General features: G+C 35.6%; 2 protein-coding genes across 9 annotated transcripts; one reads left to right on the top strand and one right to left on the bottom strand.

Moving 5' to 3' along the window:
- Window positions 1–778: 778 nt before the first annotated feature.
- Window positions 779–2,393, top strand: LOC126680829 (phosphatidylinositol N-acetylglucosaminyltransferase subunit C). The gene is made up of 2 exons (XM_050376055.2): window positions 779–953; window positions 1,318–2,393. The coding sequence occupies exon 2, from the start codon at window positions 1,427–1,429 to the stop codon at window positions 2,339–2,341; it is 915 nt and encodes a 304-aa protein (XP_050232012.1). The 5' UTR covers window positions 779–953; window positions 1,318–1,426; the 3' UTR covers window positions 2,342–2,393.
- Window positions 2,394–3,224: 831 nt separating this feature from the next.
- LOC126680827 (protein SUPPRESSOR OF FRI 4) lies at window positions 3,225–7,966 on the bottom strand. Of its 8 annotated transcripts, none has more exons than XM_050376049.2 (7): window positions 7,646–7,966; window positions 7,457–7,557; window positions 6,471–6,594; window positions 5,144–5,421; window positions 5,009–5,056; window positions 4,581–4,735; window positions 3,225–4,495 (listed from the first exon to the last, which is right to left on the bottom strand). In XM_050376049.2, exons 1-7 carry the CDS (start codon window positions 7,837–7,839, stop codon window positions 4,235–4,237), a joined length of 1,161 nt encoding a protein of 386 aa, XP_050232006.1. In that variant the 5' UTR covers window positions 7,840–7,966; the 3' UTR covers window positions 3,225–4,234. The 8 variants fall into 8 exon arrangements, with proteins under 8 accessions (XP_050232006.1, XP_050232007.1, XP_050232009.1 ...); XM_050376050.2 differs by having other exon boundaries at window positions 3,225–3,745; window positions 4,442–4,495; window positions 5,009–5,421; window positions 7,646–7,965; XM_050376052.2 differs by having other exon boundaries at window positions 3,225–3,745; window positions 4,442–4,495; window positions 5,009–5,421; window positions 6,471–6,591; window positions 7,646–7,964.
- Between the last annotated feature and the right edge of the window lie 8,640 nt (window positions 7,967–16,606).

Here is a 16,606-nt window from a genome sequence, read left to right as displayed (position 1 = left end):
TATAAAAAAGCTTTCGAGTTTTTTTTCAAAAGTACAAATCGGCCTTTTTACTTTTTTTGTGAACAATTAAACCCCCGTGTTTTTAAAATTGAACAATTAAACCCTTATTATTTTAAAATCGAACAAATAAATCCTTTTAATTTACTTTTGGGACACTTATTCCCTCAAATTTTTGGTAAATATTTTAAATATTAAAATTATTTTTAAATTTTTTTCCTATATGATTACGAGAGACATATCAGCCATTAACGAGTGTTTCTAATGATGTTGAATTAAAGGGGTTATTTGTTCTATTTGAAAATAAAGAGGTTTTAATTATACTTCAAAAAAAATAAAAGGGCTGATTTGTATTTTTATAAAAACTACGAGGATTTTTTTTACCATTTGTCTTTATATTTGAGTTAATATATGAGATACTATTATTATTCTTTGAGTTTACAAAAAACTAAAATATATGATATTTCTCTGGATAAAAAAATATTTAATTTATTTAATTTTTAATTATTTTTATTCAAAAAATTATTTAGTATAATAATTGGTTTATTGTTAATTGATCAGTTTTAGTTTTAGTTTTTGTTAATTTTTAATTTGTGTAATTATTTATTTTATTTGGAATTTTTTATTATAAAAGTTATAATTTTTATAATATCTGATTTTAAAATTAATTTTACTTAAATCAGTAAGTTTGCAATTTTATATTTATTTTATTTTTGCTTTTTAACTTTTCCTTTTGTAGCGACGGATTAGAGAGAGACCACCAATCCGTCGGTAAAGTCCAGATTTCCTACAAATCTTCCTTTACATTTCCTGCATCTAAAACAAAAATAATAATAATAATAATTGATAGAGAGAAAGCTTCCGTACGAACTGCCGCCGATCGACACTCCCCTGCCCCTTGCTGCCGCCCATCGCAACCTCCCCGACCCTTGCTGCCGCCGCCCCTTGCTGCCCAGGTTCTCTATTGTTTCTTAATTGAATTTGTTAATGTGCTAATTGTTAATTTAATAAGTTCAGAATTTGATTCTTATATAATTTGTTGATTTTTGTTGTATAGTCTAATGATTATTTGTTAAAAAAATTTCCTAAATAAATAATTAAATTACTAACTGCAATTATAACATATTGAGGATACTGCTTATTAATTTTTATTTTTATTTCAAATCATTGGAGAATTTGAATGCCTGTGGGAGGAATTTTTAATTAACGTTCACTTCTACTTTGGCTATGAAGCTTGCAACTTTCATAATGTGGATAACTGAAAATTATATTACTTCTGGGTATTGGAAATTAATGACTGTCATCTGGATCACTTGGCAGATCAGAAAAGCCTCAGAGAGAAACTAGATTCCGAACAACGGAGCGCAAGTGTTCCTTTTACTGATTATTTTCAAGTTTAAGTGTTGCTTGAACACACAAGAGTCGTTAAATGGCAATGGATACTAACATCAGCGAAAGTACCGCTCCTCAGTCTAAGTGGAGAAAAGTCGCATACGGAGGGATGCAACCCGGGTTTGATGACAATCACACGGATGATTCTTTTCTTGAAGATATGGTTATGAATGCTAACGTTGTGAAACGTGACCTCTTAAAGGTAATGCAAGACTCGGTTTCCATTTCTCAGTATTTGTGCATTGTTGCACTTGTCGGCTTAGTTTGGACTTACACATTGCAGTTTGTCCTTGATGAAACTTCCCTTTTACTTCTCGATGGCTTCCTTCTCGGATCGGGTTTTCTTGTTTTGCTATTAACAAAGGAAATACTTTCTCTCAATCTTCTATTCCACTATATTATCAATGTCTCTTTTTTCACAACCGGCTTATATGTGTTGGCTCCTATTTATCACACTCTCACGCGCTCCATAAGCTCGGATTCTATTTGGGCGGTCGCTGTTTCGCTTATAATTCTTCACCTTTTCCTGCATGACTATTCGGGATCAACTATAGCAGCACCTGGGGCTTTAAAGAATCCAAATCTGACCAGCTGTGTTTCTTTAAATGCGTCTGTCGTTGCCTCTGTTTTTGTTGCGTCGCTGCTTCCGTCAAGGCTACATGTTTTCGCTATAATGTTGTTTTCCTTGCAAGTCTTTCTATTTGCTCCTTTTGTCACTTACTGCATTAAGAAATACTCTTCTTGCCTGTATCTTATGTTTTCGTTCGGATTGATGTCGGTTACGTTGGCCTTAGTGTATACATTGCACAGGTTACTTTTTGTGTTGTTTTTGTGTTTGCTGGTGTTTGTAAGCATTGTGTGTCCTTATTGGCTCATTAAAATTCAGGAGTACAAGTTCGAGATAAATGGTCCTTGGGATGAGGCTAAGCTGTGTTTCGACATAACCGATTGAGGTTCTTTTGTAAGCTGGATCAAATCTAATGAAGTACTAGAATTTTTGTTTATTTCTTCTTAATGTCATTATTAGATTAGAGAGGCTGGGTTTTAAAGCCAAGAAATGATATGCTTCCCAATCCATTATCAATCTATGGCATACTGTACATAGACAGTTTGTTCGACGAAGGGCTGATTTTAGTAGATTCACTGTTGAATTTCCAAACTGGTAAAAGTTATTATACATTCTAGATACTCGAGCACTCTTGTTGAAAAACCCCGACTCACAAAATCAGCTTCGCAACTTCTGGAAGTATGGAACTCTATAGAGATGCCAGAGTCATCAATGTTTAAAATCTAATAAAAGGATCATAATAGAAGAGTGAGAGTATACCAGCTTTAATGGTTTACAATTGAGAAAATGATAAACCCAGCCCTTGAATTTTGTTGTTTCGAGATCAAATAAATCACTTTTAATTTTTTTAGTCAATTAAATCCCAAAACTTGTCTCGGGATCAAATAAGTCACGAAGTGTACAGTTAGCGATTATTTGACCTAAATTAAAGGTTTGCTCGTCTATAATACCCTGTTGGTGCAGTATCAGAACACCTTCTGCAGAAATTGGGAAATCAATCAGATTGCATTGCTGCTCAACAGATATAAAAGAACCGCAGCACATGACGAAATATATTGATAATTGTTTGATGAATCAAGTACATAGTAAATATTAAGTGACAAGAAAGGGCTAGAAATAAGCCTTAAAGTGCGTTATTGCCGCTGAAAAATATTAGTTTGTCCACTCTCTTGAACCTCTCCTCATTTGGTGTTCTTGACAAGAGGGCACTCATAATGCAAGTAGAAATACTGACAATATAATATTTAATACAAACCACAAAGTAACATTATTCTGTCAAAATGCATGTTTTGACTTAAGAAAAAATATACTTAAAAATACATACCATTACAACATTAAGTTTCAAAATCACCTAAGGAAAAGAGGTCAGTAAATTAAGCATCTGCTTCTCAAGGAAAAAATCTATATACTAACAGGCTTGTGATAAATAACTAAAAGAAAAAAAGAAAACAATCACATGCAGAACTGATTTGCACTGGTCGTGAAGTTTGTTCCATGTTTAAAGAATAGCTTTGTCTACCTCACTTTCTCGTTACACAATGGCTTCATTGGCCGCACTTTTTTGATAAACAATGGCTTCATCCACCTCGCCTTCTTGTTAAACAACAATGCATTTTGTCTACCTTGCTTTCTTGTTAAACAACAATGACAGAGAGGATGCATTGCAGCTCGAGTAATAGGCAGTATCTAGTATTGAATTCATGGCCATTGTTTGATCTAAAATGCCATTCGACCAGCAAGCCTGCTTTCCAATATCCTTCTGTCAATGGCCGCATCAATTGAACTCATCTGAAACATAAAGACAACGGAGACCATCAAAAAATCGCATTGTGACCGCAAACTAGTCAACAACCAGATATATGGAAGCTTGGTTCTACGCAAAAGATACCGAACTTTAAAGAAGCTGACCTGGGCCAAGTCTGAATTCACGATTCGATGATAAAAATAAATTGTAATGAGCAAAAATCTGTTGGGTATCATCTTGTTCCACCCAAACACCCACACTTCGGAATCAAAGCATAGGGCAGGTATATAATAAATTAATTCAAATTTTATCAGTAAATACATACACTCCTTAACTGAGAAGGATGCTAGGATGGAGAAATCCTCTGAGTTGATTCCAGCAAAGCTTCTCAAATATGTATTACTAACTAGCAGCATAAATAACACAATTACCTACTTCAATCTTCAACCACAAATTAGGTGCCTTTTATGCAGGGTAAAAAAGTAAAAGAAGAAAAAGACGAGCATGCCATCAACTGATAAGATGGACTTCCATCAAATACTTAGGGGAACATATCTTTCACTAGCTGTGGGGTTTTGGATGAAAAGAAATAGATAAATGAAAAATTCATACAGAAAATACCTCTCTAAACAGGTAACATGAGTAAACAACTGTATCTGAAAACGTGAAAGCATAAATCTACTCATCTGGTTAGATATGCAAACGCAACTCCAAATATCTAAGAGATAGTCATAACTTACCTGGCTAGTTTCATCATGCACCTGATACTTTGCTAAGGACATTCTTCTCTCCTCCTGTACAAATGTATCAAATTTTAGCACATTTACTACAAGAAGGTCAACAATACCAGAACACATCCTTAGTGCAGGAGCAACTTACCATAGACATGGCTTCGTCATCCCAGACTAAATAGACCTCGTTAACAGCTGGCTGGGTCACAGGAGCCTTGTTTGCTATTACAGGAGGTGGTCCAATAGAAGGACCACTTGTATTTGGACCAGAGGCATAAGAATGTGAATTGGCTAATGTCCCACCTGCAGTAAACACATTTGAATTAAAAAAAATGCCAGGAATTGCCCCGAATTGCAAGTAGAAGCAAACAGCGTACAATTCTATAGCAAGAAAATACAACTTCAGGGTATCCATGCAAGGAAAGAAAGTCTTTTACGCTAACTTTCCGCCAATATTAGATTCCAGGACAAAATTTAAAACTTGATTCTTTTAAAATTTAACCATAATGTTGAAAGATGGCAAGTCTATATTGAAAATTTCTCTAAATTACAGCAACAATTAATTAGTGGTCAAACCTAAAATACTCGAAGTACAGTAACCAGGTATCAGAGAATTGTTAGCACCTGAAAGCACATCCAGAGAACCTTTAAATTCTGCAGGGATGCTCGATGAAATATTAGTTGAAGGTAAATGAGAAGAAAATGGTGAACCTTGAGGCAGGTTATTGCTTATGACTGGAAATAACGGCTGTGATACAGGAATAGGCGGTGTCGATGACGGCAATCCTGGAGGAGTAACTACTGAAAGTTGGAGAGCAGCTGATGGAGCTGAAGGCAGAGGCGGCCTTGCATTTTGCACTGGAAACAATGGCTGCTGCCCAAATCCTCCAGGTCCAGGTGGGATTGGAACAGCAGAAGACTGTGTAAACCATGGTGGCCTCGGAGGAACTGGCCAGCCCGCAGGAGGAAGTGGCACAGAAGAACCATAGCTGCAGACGAAAAGAAAAATAAATGTTCATAACGAAACACGACAAACTATCCATTGCCTCCCAATTATTTCAACAAAATACACAGCCATGTTAAACAAACAACGATGTGTTTATGTAAACTTAGAACAATAATGCAAATGTGAGATGGTGTTGTTTTAAGCTCTCGAATTGAGGGTTTCTTATAACACATTTCTGCTCAATAATCTGCCATGAATATCCCTGTACTTATGCCTGTTCCTATAGAAAAACTTTGTCTCCAAATTTAGCATGAGTTCAACCCTCTCATCGAAGAGAAGTCCGAAAACTTCAGGCCTCAGTTAAAATTTCCCTATTTATACAAAGCCAAGATAAAGCCTACTACCCAGTTCGATCAAGAAGGAAATTCAAAGAGAACCAGCACTCCGCCAGCCTCACGACTTCATTTATACTAAGCAATGTTTACAATAAATTATTATTTAAATGTATAAAATTTCGTTCAAATGCCACATTTCTTCCCTTGTATTCAAAAGTCATATTCAATGTATAAATGTTCTATCCGATTACACGAAATATTGAAATTTAGAGAAACATGTTTGTATTATAGAATTTTCCTGCTGAAATTTTATCATAGGGCTCACCCGGTGTACAAACTACAAAGTGCTCCCATAGCTATTGCGGGAATACAAGGAGGGCGGGCACATATTTGTATGCAACTTTTTCCCCTTACATATTGCAAAAATGCTATTTATTCCCTTTCTTTTCTAAGCACAGTAATCTTAACGTCTTCACAATTGAGAGGGACTACAAATTCAAATATAAAGTGATGTGCCATGAAAAGATGAAAACACACTATTGAAAGTAAGAACGCAGAATTGGTATATAGGAATGATCCATCAATCAAATTCAATTATCACTCTGCATAAAGTAGAGATATTGCATGTACAAAATGATTCATGCCCAATGCTAGTGGATTTGATCAAATGAGCATGATTTTTCCATCATCATTAGCATATGGAAAAAAACCAAAAATTAAGTGTCGGCATAGCAAAGAAACGAAAAAGTATACATACATCGGTTGCATGGCGCCCAAAGTATGTGGAGGATATCGAACACCCAATGTTCCTGGCATTATACCACCAAGTGGAGTAGATGAAAAATCCACTTTGGGAACTTTTGAGGGGTTATCATCTTCTGCTAAAGAGTTCAAAATCATTAGAATGGAATTTTTTTGCCAATAAGGTGTTCATATATTTTCAGACAATGTAAATATCGAACAACATGCATCTAGACTATTGCTCCATCGGAAGATTAGAGGTACACGAGTAAACAACGAAAGGCTATATCATACAACCCATAAAGTTTTAATTAAGATTAAAGAAGACAAAAACTAACAAACGAACAAGACAAACATCAAATCACCTATTACTTGCAAAAAAAAGGTCAAAACATACCACAGGCCTAAAGTTAAATGCATTTCAGCAAAGTGTTGTGATAAAATTAGCCATTAGAAGTGTATATCAAACAAACAAACTACCTAGATATATTTTCATGATAATCTAAAAAGAATCCACAAGGCTTTTAACATTGACAGTGGAGCAACCTTGATCATACCCAGGCTGTTCCTAGGCCAACAAACATAGGAAGGGGGTTCACATAGATAAACACTAAAGTCATGAATCTGATCCTATAACGGATTTCTAAGCTTTTCCAAAAATGCAACTAGTAACCTAATGAAAAACATAATTAATTAACTCTAATATTTTATTTGTATAAAGCAAGATAACATAACATTGTCCATATCTTCATATGTTTCCAATAATAACAGCTCCATGTGTTTATGTTCAATCAAATAAAACATAAACCCAAATATCACACAAAATAAAGCTTTTATCAAAAGAGAAAACCCACTAGTTTACAATCTAAAATTCTCACTTATACCGAATATATTACACTCAATAATAGGATTCAAAATATAATTCAAGTACTAAGAATCTGGCATACGAACTAAATTATTATTGACCAAGTGTAAACAATCAAAAGAATTTCAATTGATTACCTTCATCTCCATAATGGGAAGCCAATACATCAGGTGGAATACCTTGCATTCCATAAATTTCAATATCAGTTGATTCCCTTCCTGGTTTCGCATTCGGAACCCTAAAATAATCAAAACAAAATCAATAAACAAGATTCCACAGACAACAAAATTATCAAATTTTATAAAGTGAATGATTATAATTATTACTTGGTGACGCTCTCTTTATGAACCTGGAGGACGTGAATAGCCATACCACCGGCAGTCGAAAGCTTCTTGTGACAGACATGGCACTTGAAGTGCTTTGCTTTTTGGTGCTGTACTAATATTTTCTCGTCGTCAAATTCCCGATCGCAATAATAACACCAAACTTTTGACGCTACTTTCTTCTTCTTCTTTCCCATTATACCCCCTTCTCTCTGCTGCTTCTGGGAACCAAGCTGCTCAAATTAGGGTTTTTCTTCTATTTTCTGATCTCTGTTTGTTTGTTTGTTTTTTTTATGATTTTGCCTGGTGGTGTAGTGCTATTTCCGTTTCATTTATTTATTTATTTCATGAATCCCAAGACCAACTTGCCACGTCAACTATTGGGGTGCTATATATATAAGGAAAAAGGGGCAAATATGCCCCTATAGTATATACGGGAAAACAATTAGGTTCTTTGAATTTTTGATCTCGCTTATCCATTTCACATTTTAAAATCAAGACGCTCAAATTTGTCGCTTTGAAAGCATTAACAAAACGCTCAACTCGTTTATTCTTTGCCTACGTATAAAGCCTTTTTAGTTATGACATAGCAAACATGCAAATAGAAAATACATTTACACATATTATTAAAAAAAAGGTCGAAACACGTAACACGTAAAACACTATCCTAAAAATGACATGATTTATCAAAATATTCCAAATTCTATTTGCAATTCCTATTTTTCTTATGTTGTATTCCACTCGAGAAATCCAATCGAAAAGTTCAATCCTTTTATTTATCCATCTCTAAATTGAAAATACTACTTGGTTTGGAAGATAACAGTAGAAAGAGTCATTGATTAAGGCGCCGTGTGAAGCGAAGAACAAGTAAACAACTAAGACTTTTAACAATCGTTCTTTAGTTTATTGAATTGGATGTTTGATTACCTTTAGAAATAAATTTAATTGGTTTTTGGTTATTTTATAATGGAAAAAAGGGCAAAAGCATGGCAATTAAAGAACAAACATTTTATAGGCATCTAAAATGCATGTGGGTACTATTAGTTTGTTTTTATGTAATACAATTCTTTTCTTTTTGTTATATGCATTAAACTAGGGTATGTTACACGAATTGTATATTACTATTGTAGTATGGATGGAGGTCACATTGATGTCCACATTCATTATATGGGGGTACATGTGTTTTTAATCCTGAATTTGACTATGTGGGTGATGTTGAGAATTAACCCAACTTGTAGTAACTCGACAAGTCGAGTGTCGATCCCACGGAGATAAGGGGTTTAAAGTGAATGAAATCGACTTTGATTTTCAATTCGGAAAGCAAAGAGTGATTGGATTTTTTGATTAATAACAACGAAACTAAAATTAAGCAATCACTAATTAGACTAAGAAGCAATTACGAATTAAACAACTAATTGATTAAAGGATTAAAAACAATAATTAAAAGCGCCTAAGGGTTGCTAATCATGCCAACGAGACTCCTTGATAATAGGTCGGGTATTGGTTCGGGTCGAGCCATTCTAAGGTATCTAAATCCGCTATCTCGAGCCGGAAGTTGAAGAACCGACAATTGATTAATGAGTCGAAATCCAACTCACTCTCGCGCAATTGGATGTCGACTACAACAATCAATCCGATTAATCCGCAAACTCAAACAACCGCTAAATCCCTAAATCACTCTCGTGCATTTAGGTCTTAAGCTTATGCTCAACTAGGTCTATTCGATTAGTTTAACTCTCGCCCTCACTAATCAAACACAAATCATAAATTAAGAAGCTAACTTAATCTAAGCATTAAGATCATTAAACACAACAAAACTCTAGCCCATACAACCCTAACCAATCATCTAGCAATCATATATAACAATCATAAACAACCCCTAGACTAGGAGTTTAGCTACTCATGATTAAAGTTAAAACAACAACTAAGCAATAGTAAATCAACATAATAAAAGTGAGAAAGCTTACCTCAAATAACAATGAAGAACAATAAAGCATGAACAAGATAATTAAGATTAAATAACTAAGCTTGTATTAAAGATGAATTCAAAACCCAAAATCTGGAAATAAAAGCTTGAAATCCTTAACAATGGAGGAATCTCCAAGAACAAGTCACACCAACTAAGAGAATAATTGTTAGAGTAATAATTGTTGCTATAAAAAGAGGCTTAACCTAAAATGTGACATAAGGTGCCTTTAAATAGTAAAGCCCAAAAAGGAAATAAAAAACATCCTATTACAAGTTTGTTTGGCCAAAAGTGGAAATGGGCCAAGAGAACACAAGAACCCAAAAGGATTTGAAATGCTGAAATCTGGGGCTTCTCGATCGAGAAGCTTCATTAAAGTCAGCTTCTCAATCGAGAAGCAAGAATTCCCAAAAATCTGCCAAAATTGGCTCTTCTTCTCGATCGAGAAGCAAGGAGTAATTTTGCTTCTCGATCGAGACCATGCAGGGGAAGAATTCTTTCGATCTTCACTTCGCTCTTTGCTTCAATCCATCTCCCGACTTCCACATATCTTCGCTTCTTTGCTCTTTTGGGCTAAAAACCCTTCACATATGCTTCGTTTATCCTGAAACACTAACACACGTAATAAGCGATATAATCACTCGAAACATGCGATAAAAGTATACAAAGCAATGCAAAAGTGACTCGTAATATAGGAGTATTTTACTCCTATCAAACCTCCTCACACTAAACCTTGCTTGTCCTCAAGCAAGAAATGCATTGCACATAACTCAAAAACTAGTAATTTGGCAAGATTGAACACGCATCAACAATCATACTCTAGTATCAAAAATGCACAAATGCAAACGTCTAACATCAACAACGATGAACAATGCACACAAATGAGCCATGCAAGTTGTAATGACATATTGCGAAGACAAAAAGAAAACAATTGCATTAGTCTAAGGTCAATCTCGAATACTCAAGTTATTACCATCATCTACGGGACATGCGAATGCTTGGTCAAACATGAACATTGGGCAAGTTATGGCAAAATCAAACATAAGCATTGAGCAAAGGCACTAAAATCCTCTCAAGGTATCACTCTAACACACAAGTGTTTAAAGCAAAGAAATGAAGCACACAAACACGGAATTCCCATAGGTTTGCTCATAGTCCTAAACTCCACTACTTAGCTCGGTGATCGACGATTATCCTATGGACTTTGTACGGGTTGTAACGTGGCCAAGGTCGGGGTAGGTGAAGTTGATATTTTTAGGCTACAACTTGACTTGAAACTAGTTACTACATTAACATCGAGCTTTTTAGGTTAGCTTGGTAATTTTAGCATAATTGAACTTCTCTTATCGTTCTAACACCTTTATTTCTTTTTCTTACTTCTATTTTTGTGTTTTTCTTTCTTTTCTTTTTCTTTTTCAATTTTTCCTTGTTTTTTTTGAATTTTTCTTTCTTAGGTGTAGATTTTTGCCTTTGGAACTCAAGTTCAAACTTCTTCATTTTCATCAAGCTATTACCCTCTCCTCCTCACACTAGTTCTCAAGTCAAGTTCGGGTGATTAAAAGTGGAAATTGAAGAACGGAATATGATGTGATTATGGAAATATTCAACAAAGGTCTAGGTCCAAATTTGGCTATCTAGAGGTAAAAGGTGAGCTTTTAAAGTGGTCTCTAGAATTGGTTACACCTAATGCCATACTCATCTAATCATCAACCACTCAACAATGTAATTTTGAATGGACACCGAGCAAATTCTAGGAATTCCGGACAACTGACACTCACAACAAACAATTAGGCTCGAAAAATCTCGAAAAAAATATGTGGTGTTATGCCTAATGCTCAATTCCTATGTTTTCATGCCACTTATGCCCAAAATTGCGTCAACACAAATTTTTCAAACTTTGTCACACATCATGCATCTGTATTAGGCTAATCAATTGAATTCGATAATCAACAACTAAAGGTCAATTTTACCGCTATCCCTTTGCAACATATCATATCAATTTTCATTTCATTAAGAAAGCATTGAACATCATTGTCTAAGCTAGACAAATGCATAATGACATTAAAGCACAAGAGATAGTGAATGTTGATACAATTCAAATCATTACCAAAACACTAACTTTTTCACAAAGATCATTTCACAAGCTTGGCACAAGAGTTTAGTGGAGGCGACTCAAACAACCTGACACAACTAGACTCTAAAATAAAATAGAACAAACCTAAAGCAAACACTAAGATAAAGCTTAACAAAACGAAATACAATTCACCAACCCTCCTCACACTATTTCTAAGCTTAGTCCCTAAGCGAGAAATAAAGAAACACAAAATTGTATGAGTTGAGTTAGAGAAATGCAAATCTTGGTTCAATCGAACGTCGGGGGTTCGGGAGATGGAGTAGGTGATGGGTAGCGGGCTCCTCCTTGAGCATTGAAATATGCTTGTAATTTTTCCGCCTCTCTTCTTTGCCTATGTCGAAGCCTTCTCATCTCATATTGCGTTTCCTTCCAAACTCGCCTTTGCTCCTCCATGAACCGACGTTTTTCTTCCTCAAAGGCGCTCCCCGTGTAGGTACTGATAGGAGTAAAATTACTCCTATATTCTGAGTCGTTTCTACGCATCTTTAATCGCTTTTATAGTATTATTCATACATTATTTAGTGTTTTTATGCTTAATGGTGTGTGTTAGTGTTTCAAGGATTATTTAGTGAATATGGAGCGTTTTGAGCAATAAAGAGTATAAATCGTGGATTAGATCGAAGTCGTGAAGTTTGGGAATGAAGAAAGCACATTTGCACACATGAAACTCTGACCCTGACGTATTCATTGACAATTTTGGAGCAGTTAAAGACTTCAAATGACTTTATGTTCTTCATAAGAAATAAAGTAGACATCCTAAACTTTCCAGCGGTTCAAAAACCGACTCATTTGGAGTTTTCTACATCGAGTTATGAAGTTTTGAAGTTAGCAGTTGTGCAGCTGGAATTGGGTCTCGAACGAGAATTTAAGGTCTCGAACGAGACCTTCGAAATTTACTCACAGAGAGTTGTTTTTCGAACGAAAAAAGCATCGAAACTTCAGTTTGAGGCATGTCTCGAACGAGACATGCATTTTCTCGAACGAGACATGCAAAAAGGGCTGTATCCGAGTTGAATTTGGATATTTTTCCTACTTCGACTCCAACCGAAACTCCTATTACAAATTTGATTTGTAAAACGAATTTGAAGACTCCAGGACTACCTCCACTATATAAAGGCATTGTAATAGCATTAGTTAGAAAATCAATCAATAAATTAGACATTAGATTACATTAGTTATAATTTAGTTTTCATTAAATAGCTTTTAGTTTAGTTTTTTTTTCCAGCAGTTTATAAGTAGTTTATAATTAGTTTCTGCAAGACGATTGTTGAAGATTTCAAGTTTAATCAAGACGATTCTTTCCGAAATTGACAATTCCGGTATTTATTGTTTAATTATGCTTTCTTCTTCATCATCCTTCTTGTTTTGTTTCAGTTTTAATATGAGTAACTAAAACCATTGTTCGAGGGTTGATATGAACTTATAAATTGGTAATTATTTGGATTGGATGGATTAGTATTAATTCGTGTCTTAATTATTAATCTTATTGCTTGGATTAAATTAGCTACTTAATTCATGAGTTTGTGTTTAGTTAACTAATTGAGAGATTGTTAATTAAATAGACATAGATAATTAAGAACTTAGAGGAAAACGCCGTGAGAGCGGGTTGGAATTTAGGTAGTCATTGAGTTTGCTTCATAATTATAATTTGATTATTTAATTCAGTTTTAATATCGTGAGAGCGAGTTAATAATTGGTTAGTTAATTAGGTTGTGATTTTATTCGGATCTTTGAGGCTTGAGAGGGCGGGATTCGGTGCTTTAGAATAGCTCGATTCGCGATAAAATCACTAAGAAATCCTATTCCATAATTTTGCTTATTTATTTGGGATTATCAATCCTTGAACTTTTTAATCTTATTGTTTTAAACCCTATTTTATTATTTGTTTTCAGTTTATATTAGTTTAATTAAATTACAAAATCCTATTGATTTTTCTAGCTAGCCGATTAAAGAATATTTAAAATTAGTGATTAAGTCCATTGTCTCTGGGGGATCGATACTTGGTCTTCCAAGTTATATTACTTGTGCGATATCGTACACTTGCGATTATTTGCCAACAGGTACTCGGAGCCGGTGGCTCCCATTGCACATTTTCCGGAATTTCCGCACCTTGAGCACTTGATTCGACCGGTGCCTTCCCACTACGCCTCACCGGTTCTTTTTCTCTTCTAGGGGCCGGTTGCTCCTCTTCTTGGGCACCCGCATTTTCTCCAAATTCTAAACGACGTGCCGCTTCCACGCCGTGAGCCGAGATCCATGAGGTTCTCTTGTAATAAGGCACCACTTCTCCCTTTTGCACATAACCGGCTTTGTCCAAGTGTTTCTCGTTTATCCATCGAGTTGCAATGGGAGTGAGTCTTTCAAAAGCCGAATCGGGAACGCCAAGCTTGCGAGCTAAACGAGTGATCATCCACCCGAAGCCAATCTTAGTATCTCCCTCCGGAATATCCCTCAAGGTTCAAAGCAAACGGTAAGACAAATTAATCTTGTATTTTGACACCGTCGGATGCAACATTGTATTCATCATGAACACCTCGGTTTCGTGTTGAGAATTAACCCAACTTGTAGAAATCCGGAAGTCGGAATCGATCCCACGAGGAGTGAATCTAGAGCGATTGATGAGAATGAAATTTGGTTATGATTCAATTCGTCTAGCGAAAACACAAATGGTTGAATTTTCACGTAAAATAACTTGCAAACAACTATTACCTAAACACGCTACTTAACTAAAACAATTAATCAACAATCAACTAATTAACACGCGATTTAAACAATTAGGGTAAAGCGTTTAGAGGTTGCTAGTCATGCCAAAGTCATATCTAAGTAGTTTGGGTTAAGGTGATGGGAACTTAGGTCGGGTCAAGCTATTCTACGGAACCAATTCCGCTCTCTCGAGCCGGAATTGAAAGAGTCGAAACTTGATTAACAATCCCGAAATCTAATCCACTCTCGTGCTCATAGATTTCAAGAGAGTTAATAAAGCCAACTAGTCAAGCAAACTCCACAACCAAAATAGCCCTAGATCATGCTAATGCATCTAGGTCTAAAGCATGTACTCCCCTAGGTATAGTCTAATTAGTTAACTCTCGTCCTCCTAATTAAACCACATAGCAAAGAATAAGAGGTCAACCTATTCTAAGCATTAAGCTCAAGAAGCACAACAACCAACATCACCCATAAACCCTCACCCTAATCACCTATCTAATTAATCATGGCAATCATAACAACCCCCAAACAAGGGGTTTAGCTACTAATCATCATCATGGCATAACTAATTAAGCAATAGTAAAGATTAGGCATAGAGTAAAGAATAAATACCTTGGAGTAATAAATGAACTTTAAACACATGAACAAGATAATGAAGCTTGAATTAAAAGATCAATACTTGTATTTAATAAGTTTTCCAATATAGCAAAATCTGGAAAATAATTGAAGAACACCAAGAACTATATAGATTCTATCCTAAAATAGAGAGCAAAAGGAATGAAAAATTGATTGATTCAAAATTGTTGTCTACAAAAGTGAATGAATCCTTGACCTAAAAATATAAAGTGTCTTATATAGTCTGGATAAAAAAGGAAATAATAACATCCTAGTACAAGAGTTGTTGGGCTAAAAAGGGAAGTGGGCCACTTAAAACTCTTTCTTCAAACAAATTTCGTCTTCAGCTTTTTACCCATGTCTTGGTCGAGAAGCTCATTTAAGTTGAGCTTCTCGATCGAGAAGCTCCTTTGATGACCCTTCGTGCAAAATGGTCCTTCATGTCTTGGTCGAGAAGCTAATGTCTTGGTCGAGACATGTGTTAAATTACACATGTTTCTTTTGCTTCTCAGCTTCTCTTTCGCTCATGAACTTCTCTTCCAAGACATGCTTTAAGAACTTGATTTCTCTTTAACTCTTTGCTTTAGCTTCCGACTTTGATATTTCTTTAATTCTTCACTCTTTTTAGCCCAAATAGTTCCGCAAACACTCCAAATCACCTGAAACGCCAACACACATAAATAAGGTATCGAAACACCTAAAAACACATGTCAAAACGTAATAAAGTGATGCAAAAACTATCTAAATACTAGGAGTATTCTACTCCTATCATTTCGCCCACCTTGGTATACTCATGGCGCCCACCAAATGTGTGGCCGAGCCACTTTACCGCTACTACAAGAGCGGTGTCCTTAATATCATTTACTTTTGCCGTTTTCGCTTGATAACCCCCTAAATCCGAGACTTCCTCCCAAACCGCCTTGTAATCAAAATCCTTCGGATTGGTCATTAAGCCGGAACGTGTCATCGAGTGAAACCTATTGAGTATAGCACCGGTCATCTCATACTCCACATTGAACAAACGAAAGTAGAGCACCATGTTATATTCCACCGCCGGTCGGAGAGTCGTGAAAAACTCCCAAGTTAACTCCTTATATCCGATTCCCGGATGTTTTGCAAGCGCCAATACCCCCAAACTCTCCAAATATTTCTCCAATTTCTCCACCAATTGCAAACTTGCCATTTCTTGCCAATTAATTTGAAAAGGGATGGCAAACTTACGTGCCTTAATCTTGAGGAAACGCTCTCCTTCTTCTTCGGAACGTATTTCAGAAGGAGCCTCATACCTTCTTGTCAAAGAGGCCGGGGTGACCTTTTTAAGGAAAAGAAACACTCTTTTTGAATTTTGAATATGAGATGGTGACAACTCATCAATCCTTGTGAGTTGTGTTTCTTGTATATGGCTAAGATTAAGCCACATCATCATCCCCCATGTGCACTTGAAGAGTCTTGGAAATGACAAAAGCTTCTTCAAATTTTTAAATGTACTTCTCGATCGAGAAGCACCTGAGAATTGTGCTTCTCGATCGAGAAGCTTTAATTG

The sequence above is a fragment of the Mercurialis annua genome, linkage group LG5, assembly GCF_937616625.2.
Source record: "Mercurialis annua linkage group LG5, ddMerAnnu1.2, whole genome shotgun sequence".
Taxonomy (NCBI): domain Eukaryota; kingdom Viridiplantae; phylum Streptophyta; class Magnoliopsida; order Malpighiales; family Euphorbiaceae; genus Mercurialis; species Mercurialis annua.
Note: the sequence above shows the minus strand (reverse complement) of the source record. Positions and strands in the feature narration are given on the sequence as shown.

What these genes read in the sequence shown, in the direction of transcription:
- LOC126680829 (XM_050376055.2), top strand. Translation starts at nt 1,427, where the DNA reads ATGGCAATGGATACTAACATCAGCGAAAGTACCGCTCCTCAGTCTAAG.
- LOC126680827 (XM_050376046.2), bottom strand. Translation starts at nt 7,839, where the DNA reads ATGGGAAAGAAGAAGAAGAAAGTAGCGTCAAAAGTTTGGTGTTATTAT. An exon ending in TTGGGCGCCATGCAACCGAT is followed by an intron (nt 5,422 to 6,470) that starts GTATGTATACTT and finishes TTTCGTCTGCAG; the next exon opens with CTATGGTTCTTCTGTGCCAC. An exon ending in ATGACGAAGCCATGTCTATG is followed by an intron (nt 4,496 to 4,580) that starts GTAAGTTGCTCC and finishes ACATTTGTACAG; the next exon opens with GAGGAGAGAAGAATGTCCTT.